Below are 8,853 nucleotides of genomic sequence, written 5' to 3'. Positions count from 1 at the left end.
GTGGATGATGGGGCAGAGGAAGGAGCAGGGGTGGGGTGGGGGGAGGGTGAAGGAGACACGGGGATGGGGCCTGGCTCAGTAGCTCAATGACACGGAACACGTGCCCAGGCTTTGGGTGCCCCCGCAGGAAAAGGGGGATGATGCTCACAATACAGCTCTGAGGGTTTTGCAAGGACCAAGTAAAACAAGGCAGAGGTGTTAGCTGGTGGCTGGCACGTGGGCTGCGGTCAGTCCAGTTAAAATGCGGAAGCCGAGGTTCAGAGATGCTAAGTGACTCCCCAAGGCCACACAGGAGCCAGACTGACCCCTGTGCTGATTCATTCCCGGTCCCCGCAGGGCCACGGCTGTGAGCCCGGGACCCTGCCCTGCAGGGACTGACCATCCCGGGTGGACGCCCCACCTCCGGGGGCTGGTGTGGGTTTGGCAGCGCAGGAGACAGGCCGCCGCCAGCTGAGCACTGAGCGCCCCGAACTGAAGGCTGCCATTCCGGCGCGCAGGGTATTTTTAGTTGGGTGACATGACAGACAGAGTGAAGGGTGTGACAGGAAGGCGTGCTTGTTCTTCCCCCTTGTTTGAACCAGGCACTCACAATGTGTATAATTTTAAGTGTAACAACCAGAGTTTCAAAATATGCAAAATTTCAGTCAAAATAGACTCCCCAGCATAAGCTCCTCCACTCACCTCAGCGACGGCTCCTGTCACAGCTGAAGCAAAGGGAAGAACCAGAACCTAGCCAGTGGTTGATACACTAATGCGGACGGAGCAGGCTCAGGCTGCGGCTGAGCTGGTGCCCAGCGGACAGTGCCAAGGCCACACCTGCGTGCATGACACGGGGGCAGGGCCACAGTCACACACACACCCACACTCCACTGGGTGGGGAGTGAGGGGGGACGGCCAGGGCACAGGGACAGCCACCAGGGACCTTCAGGCCCACACTGCGGAGCGATGTGAGGAGCAGGTCGGAGATGGCTCTGCTGGCCGAGGTCATGACCTCAGAATTCCCTGGCCATTTATGACTTCCTCCCAGTCACTGTACAGCTGACCTTGAAGAGCGTGGGGTTGGGCGCCGACCCCTGCGCATGCGCCGGTTCCCAGCCGTGGGTGGGAAACACAGTTCTGCCCTGGACACCACGGTGTGACTTACACAGGGAGCCACATCGACGCGGCCCGCAGTTCAGACCCGAGTTGTTCAAGGTCAACAGTATGTGGAAGGTGGGACCCAAACCCAAACTCCGAGGCTCTGGGTCTCGCATTGCCCAGACCCAGTCTCGGAGGAGGGAGCCTCGGGTTCCACCTGCAGGGCCACCCCGGTGGGACCCTCTCCCACCCTCCCTCAGCGGCTGTCTCTCCCTTGTTCTGAGGCCGAGTGCTGGGAAGGCCAAGTGCAGATGGAAGATAAAACGCCTAAGCCCACGCACAGGGAGGGCGCACACGGGCACCCTTCTCCTGGCAAGCTGTCCTCCCAGGAACCTGCCAGCTTCCTTGCCCTCCTCGCCCCCCAAATACCCAAACCCTCCAATGGGCTTCCTGAGCATCCACCCACCCGCCCGGCGTTACCAGGCAACAGATCAGCTTATCTGACCACAGGAAAGCCTGGCAATGGAGGCTGAGCGACCCCCTGGCTACCCGAGCCCCTCACTCCCCTCTGGCTGGCTGGCCCAGCAGGGCAGGCAGATGCCCCTCCCAGCCAGCGAGGAAGTCAGTACGCCTACAGATGAGGGGGGGGGGGCAGGGGGGGGCCCTCGGCAAAGAGCCGCTCGCTGCCGGCGTTGGTAACAGCGCTGTGTGGCAGGGCGGGATTTTCAATTTTATTCCTGCATTTCCAGGCCTATCCACGTCTCCTTTATGCTTTAGGGTCATACGCGGAAGTGCCTCTGTAGCCTCGTGTTTAGAAAGAGTCACAGAGCCGGGCCGGCGGGGCCCAGTGGTTCAGCATCAACCCACGAACCAGGAGGCCACAGTTTGATTCCTGGTCAGGGCACAGGCCCCGGGTGTGGGCTTGGTCACCACCACATGGACAGCCTCTGGCATCACTCCATGAGCTCAGAAAGGAGCCAGGCGTGTGGGACAGAGCAGCGGCTCCGAGGCGGAGGGTCAGGACTAGAGCGGAACTGCAGCGAGGGGACAGCGGACCGTCACGCTCGCTGCTGATTTCTGAAGCGGCACCAACTGAAGGGTCCAGGCAAGGACAAGCTAACGGAGCGCTGGGCGCTGCCCTGATGCACACATTGGTCCGCTGGGCCGGCCCCACCTCCAGACCCGGTGCTCCGAGGGCTCCAACAGCGAGCACCGTCCCAGCGTCCACCCAGGAGGGGCGGCTGGCTCAGGCTCTGTCGTCAGCCCCAACTGCTTGACTGAGCACAGCCTGGGCTCCCGCTGTCTGCAGGTGACCCAGGTGTGCAGGAGGCGCAGGGTCACCCTGAGAGCCCTCTAATCGCCTCATTAGCCGGCGGGATGCGGGGTGCTTGTTCCAGGAGGCAGAGAGCTGGCAATTGCACGGCGTCAGAGAGAAAGGTGGTGGAAACAAAAGGCCACACGTAACAGCTGCGCGTGCACAGCTGTAACTACACCAGAGCCTCTGAGTAAGGACCTGGCGCAGAGGGAGTGAAAGCTCGGTGCCGGGGGGAAAGGAGCGAGGCCCCACTGCGGCCTGTGCCCGCACGGCCACCTGCGTGGACCCGCCTGTGAACACAGCCATCAACAAGGACGCAGCCCTGAGACCATCTGTGCCGGGCGTTCCCACCAGGGGACCCAGCCACCTCCCACAACACTCTTCCTGGCCCTGTCCTGTCTGGACCCTGCTCCTGAGCACAAATGCCCCAAAGACACGATCCAGCGTGGACTCCTGGTCCCTCGTGCTGCCCCCTCTCAGAGGCCAGGACATGCTCCTGTCTACAGCCTGAGCGGCTCACCAGGCTGTTCCCACGTTAGCGATCCATCCCAACTCCCTTTAAACCAGAGGCCCTCCGCCAGCACCTCCCCGCCTCCTGTGTGGAGGCCCCCCCCACATCTGCTCTGAGGACCACATGCTTTTAAGTTCCTGGGGTGGGACCTGGGTCATGATTGGGGGACTTGGTAGTCAAGTTCATGATCATGTCCATCTCACACTTGGTGATTTCCGACTTGACTGAACCAAGGCCTCCTGGTTGGGGCCTGGGCAGGTGTTTCTGTACAGCTCCCAGCAGCTCTGGGAGAAGATTCTGTCCCCTGCTCACAGGACACACGCATCTGTCCTGAGAGCTACTCCCGGCCCCAGCTGTGTGCTCTGCTCTTCAGGCGGAGGCTGGGTGACCTGTCCCGACCGCTCATCTCCACGTCCTGTGGGCTGGTCCCCAGGCCTCCTCCGCCTGCTAAGTTGAGGGTCATCAGAGCATAGCAGGAAGGGGAGGTGGGGGGGGGGGGTTTGCCTGTGGACAGTGGCTGCAAAGCCCAGCGCAGCTACTTGCTCTAGAAGTCCAGGTGACACTGAGGGGCCGAGCGATACCAGCCATGAAGATGGGTTGGGAAGCTACGGAAAGACACTGATTCAAGGAGGCCCAAGGTTCCGGTGGAGAACTCGGCTCTGGAACCGCGTAGCGGGTCTACACGAACGAACCCCTGGGTCCCCAGGTGGCTTCGTCCAGGCCTGATCTCGTTCACAGGATAACTGGCTCCACAGAATCAAGGAAGCTGTCCCTGGGCCAGGCTCCAGCTCTGCCTTCAGCTGAGGCAGTGATATTGGGAGGCTGTAAATGCCCCTAAAGCTGGCAGGCCAGCTGCTCCCAGGCCGGAGAGCGTCATCGCGGGAGGTGCTGCACAGCTTCCCGGCACTGGGCTCGGCGGACGGTCTGTGTGCAAGGCTGTTCGGGAAGAAAAGTTCCCGTGCAGAGACTGACAGCTACCTGACTCTTCTATTCCAGGGACAGGTGGGTGCGAGGAAGGCTTGGGGGGAAAGAACGCTGTGTCGTCATACAAATACGTGCTCCGTGCGTCCACGGCCCAGACACCTGCTGATGCTCTACACTCACCCTCTGCTCTGAGCCCCAGGACAACACCGCGAGGCTCTGGCACCCCACGTGAGAGCTGAGGGGGTGGGGCCCACAGAGGCTCAGTCTCTCATCCAAGGGCACGCACATGGTCAGTAATCCAACCTAGACCCCCACGTCGGTGTTTAGAAACAAGGAGAGGAGCAAGGGCACAGATGTCTCAAACCCCGAGGTGTGTGCAATACAGTAACTCCTACTAGTTACTTAACAGTTACCAACGAGTGCGGGTGAGAAGCAGAGAGTGACATAGCCGGGGTTCCAGAGACCAGAGGCCCCAAAACGGAGCTTTGTGACAAGCACTTGTGGCCCTTCAGAACGTCTGGGGAGTAAGGTTTGGAGGACGGTCACGTGCGTTAGAGACCACCCTGCAAGGACAGCCCTGGAGGTAACAGGTCGGAGGTGCCTGGCGGGGCTCGGGCTGTGGCTGTGCTGTAACCAGGCAGAGGGCGGCCCCGTGCCTCTGCTGGTGACCACAGGCTGCGGAGCACTGACCACGCACGCCTGGGCCTGGGAAGCACTGAGGGGTAAGAGACCCTCATTTTAAACTGCCTGCCTGTTTGACAAATCAGCAACTACCAGGTAACACTTTAGCGAGGCTGGTTTGAGAAAAGTTATAGCAATAAATAAAACTGTATTTCTTTTAAGTGTCGTTGACAATTCAGATTTTTGTTCTGCTACTAATTTTAAGAGGAGGGAGCTGAGAATAGGGGAGCGAAATGCTTGAGTAACCGATGAAGATGATGGCGGTCTCTAGGCACCAAGGCCAGAAGACAAGGGCATCGGGGGGGTAAGGCCACTTAGTGGCTACAAACTAAAGCACCCGTGAGAAATGGTGCTTTTTGTATTTTATAATTATCGCACCAACTCGCTCTCGATGGGGGCAGACAGCAGATGCCTGGCAGGTTGTCACCACAACACCCAGGCCTCAGGGCCCACCCGTTTCTGTCTCTCTTCCTGAACAGTTTTCCAGAGCGTTGGACAGATGAGGGACCTGGGCTGGCCCACGGTGCCTGAACACGTTCTGCTCATGTGTGACCATCAGACGCCCTGAGAAACAGCCCAACTCCGCTCCCTCATGGAGACGGTGCTGGCTCTCAGCGTCTCTGGGGCAGACACAAGCTCTGGAAGGAATGTTAGCTTTGCTTCTCAGGATCTGCTGACCCACACGCTTCAAACCCAGAACTGCCTTTCCCGGGAGGATGCTGCCAGGGCCAGGATCTCAGCACAGCGCCAGCCCCCCGTGCACGTGCATAGGTGTGCGGGGCGGGGCGGGGCTGTTTTGACAGGGTGTGTAGGTGTCAGAAGGTTTTGTGTCCTTCAGGACTGAGGACTGGGAAGCAGACAGACGCCTGGTGATTAAGATCGCATATGGGGATATTAACCATTGGTTTTCTCTTCCTGAGAAGTAGTCAAGGAAAGGCAGAGACGAGATAAAACTTCCCTCTGTCACTGCATGGAAATGCCCGATAATCCCCAGCTAACCCACCTGCCCTTCTGCACAGACACCTGGGCTGGTAACAGGGGAGGAGGATCCGCCAACAGCTGCAGGTCCGGCTCGCAGACATCAGAGGTCTGTGAGAACACATGTCGTTCTGGGCAGGCGACACCACAGAGTGGACTGCGGACAGCGTGGAGAACGGGGTGCTGTTATTTCATCACCCACACAGAACAGAAGGACCCCTCTCTTTCGGGACAGATGGGTTTCATGGGAGGCGCCGCAGCTCAGAACAGTCACTGGTCACAGCCAAGTCCCTGTACTTTGTAGGTTTAGCGGACTTTTCTGCCCAGTCCTCAGAAAGCAGCAACTGGCACTTGCCTGAGCCCTGACGGAGGTGCGGGCAATCTGTCAGGTTTCTGCCGCCGCTCACTCCGACCGCAATTATACGGTCCATGTGCAGATCAGCTGCAAAGTCATTCTTCCACCGGGAGTGACAAGGTTCCCCCAATAAAGAAGGTACCCACTGTATCCGAGTGCCGTCTGCATTGGCAGGCAGGGCAGGGGTGGGAGGATGTAAGGAGAGCGGAGAGAAATGCCCTCAAGAGAAGGGCACAACCACGGGAAAGAGCCGTAACCGAGTGGTGACATGGCAAGAACAGAGAGCCGCATTGTCACGGCGCCGTAATCCCGTGACACACTGCTGTCACTCACCGCCGCTCCCCGCCTCGCCAGCCAGACATCAAAGGCTGCCCCATACCATCTTACACGCTCTTTACCGGCTAATCAGCCCATTCTTCCCTGAAGAAAGCCTGTGAAATCCCCACGCAGGGGCACCGCCGTCCTGGTGCCCATCTGCCAGGAGGGTCGGCAGAGCAGGCAGTGCGCTCCCTCCCCAGCGGCTTCTCAAGGTAAGGACAATGCTGGCTCCAAGCCCCTCCCAGGGCCTCCGGCCTCCGCCCTGCCCTCCAGGATCTGGGCGGGAGCTGAGGACATGCCAGTCTGGAAAGCGCTGCCTGGATAACACTTGCTAATGACACTGCAGTCACAGAGGAGTCACCTGTGACAATGGAATGCTGGGCTCCACTGAGGTGCAGGGAGAGCAACTCACAAAATGTGCTTCTGGCCAGTCGCACCTGGCAGGTCTCCTCCCACCTTCTGAGGGTGCCAACGTCCAGAGGTGGTGCCAGGGTGGCCAGGTCACTCTCGCAGTGCAGGCCTCGTGGCTTTGTCACATGCTCACAACCGGAGTTAATAAGCGCAGACACCAGCTACCCCAACCCAAAGACAGGGGCAGGCTCTGGTGCACCGAGCCTGGCCCACACAGCCGGCACCCGGGCGCCCTGCCTGCGGAGACAGGGCTGTTTCTCGGTCTCTCCGGGCAGCGCAGCGCTGCAGCGTGTGGAGAAGCGCCCGCCTCAGATACTGTCCTGCACGAGTGGGAGCTGGTGACGAAGGAAGCAACAGCTTCGTAACAACTCCAACGCTGGACCCGGAATCAGGCAGAATCTTACCCGTTATGCAGAGCCTGGGGATGCCCAGCCCCTGCTCAGATCAAGCCGGAGGTTCCAGAGTCTTAACCTTCCGGTTTCCAGCTCTGGGTCCTACGGGGCCTCGTGTATGGCCCTTTATGGTCCAAAAGGAAATTCACAAGTAATTTCTCATTCTGGTTCTCAAGACAATCTTGTCAAGTAGTTAAAAATAGAGACTTCCTTTTCCCCTTTGTCACCAAAGAAATGGAGGCAAAACAGGGCCCAGAGCTCACAAGTGCACACCAGACGGGGCTGGACCTGTGGCCCACGTCCCGTGACTCCAAGACCAACGGTCACGCCCCACGCCAGTGGCCCTTCTCCCACCATTTCATGCCAGAGAAACTGGGCCCTGACAAGGCTGATGATGCCACCAGCCCTCGCGGTGACGCTGTCCTGGAGCGTGCTGGAGAGGGTGCTGCCTGCAGGCTGCCACTAGACAGAGAGCACGTGGATTGGGGCATCTGCAATTAATGTGCAAAAATAAGGCGACACAATGCCAACTACCTGTCTAGAGCACTCAAGGGTTCTTGGTGCCCACACATCTGTGCAATGTGTCCTCCACTAACAGGCCACAGGAGCAATAATGCCAACCACCCAAACTCCCTGCGGATTTGCCTCCACTCATGGGATCTCCAACACTGGTTCCAGCCAGGGCTGGGCCAGCCGCTAGAGGAACACTGGCTAAGAAAAGAAGTTAGTTACACTGTCCTTGCTGAGGGACCTCCTGATGTGTGAAGATGGGCTCAGAGCCCAACGCCCCTACAGGCCACGCTCCTCACTGACTCTCCTCTCCCAGCTTCCGAGGGAGGGAGTCACTGTGCTCACCTCAGGAGCGCTCAGCACTGGAGCAGCACTTCAGCACCGAGGATAGCAGCACGGGCCGGAGCCTGCCTGGGGGAGGGCCGCCTGCCTAGCTCACCCTTCACCGCTCAGCTCACCGGGACAGGTGCGCCACCAGGTCCAACTTCAGGGAACCCACCAGGAGTCTTCGAACAAGCCCAGGCTTTCCAGGGAGGAGCTCCGACAGTGGTAAGTCCCCAGTTACTCCACACGAGCTGTGAAGTCAGCAACAGGTTTGTCTTGCTGCTCCCGCCCATCGGGACCCGACTGAAGACGCCACTAAATTTCTGCCAGTGCCTTAAAAATGTTACAATTAGGTATTTTATCCTCTTGCTCCAAATACTTATTATATTGAGAGGACAGATACTGGTGATAACTTACCATGAAAATCAGAGTGCAGGTTACACAGAATGCCAGCAGCGACCGGCCCAGCTCACCACTGGGAACTGGATGCAGCTCTCCATATCCATCAGACTTTGGGCCACTCGTCACAGGACAAATTCTGCGCATCTTACCTTTTCACGTTCACTTTCCTCTTCTTCACAGTTGAGCCACCAAGGTTTTGGGGGGCGTCTCTCAGCCCGAAGCTCTTAGCCACATGGCCCAGGTGGAGCAATCGGATGTGGAAGATGTGCTTCAGCGACCGGGGGTAGGTTGCGTAGGCGCGGATGAAGGACTGCAGGGCTGCAAGAAAAATGAAGGGGAGGGAGGCAGTCAGGGCGGGTCCCCAGGGCTGTCCTGGGCAGGGGGGCATCTTGCCAGGCCACAGCCAGCAGTACAACATACATCGCAACGTCCATCTACACTTGCATGCTTTTTAATTCCTCAGAAACGAACAAAAACCCTCCAACAACAACCCTATAGGCTCCAATCATCACTTGAATAAACCCAATTTAACTTCAGACTTGACTGTGTGGCACCTCGTAACTCCGGAGGGCAGGGCCCGTTTCCTCATGAGTCCCGGGGCCCAGGACAGTACCTGGCACACACAGTGTGTAGACGTTGCTGCAAGTGCTGCCTC

General features: G+C 58.8%; 1 protein-coding gene across 1 annotated transcript in view; it reads right to left on the bottom strand.

Annotated features, from left to right (window-relative positions):
* Positions 1-8,853, bottom strand: part of DDX31 (DEAD (Asp-Glu-Ala-Asp) box polypeptide 31) — a 53,356-nt gene that overhangs the window by 2,111 nt on the left and 42,392 nt on the right. Inside the window, exon 18 of the mRNA XM_014529891.1 lies at positions 8,348-8,516. Within this exon, the coding sequence (XP_014385377.1) occupies positions 8,348-8,516 (169 nt within the window). The remainder of the gene's footprint in view (positions 1-8,347; positions 8,517-8,853) is intronic.

This window comes from Myotis brandtii, unplaced genomic scaffold (assembly GCF_000412655.1).
Source record: "Myotis brandtii unplaced genomic scaffold, ASM41265v1 scaffold699, whole genome shotgun sequence".
Lineage (NCBI taxonomy): Eukaryota > Metazoa > Chordata > Mammalia > Chiroptera > Vespertilionidae > Myotis > Myotis brandtii.
The sequence above is the reverse complement of the archived record's forward strand: the minus strand, read 5'-3'. Positions and strand labels throughout refer to the sequence as shown.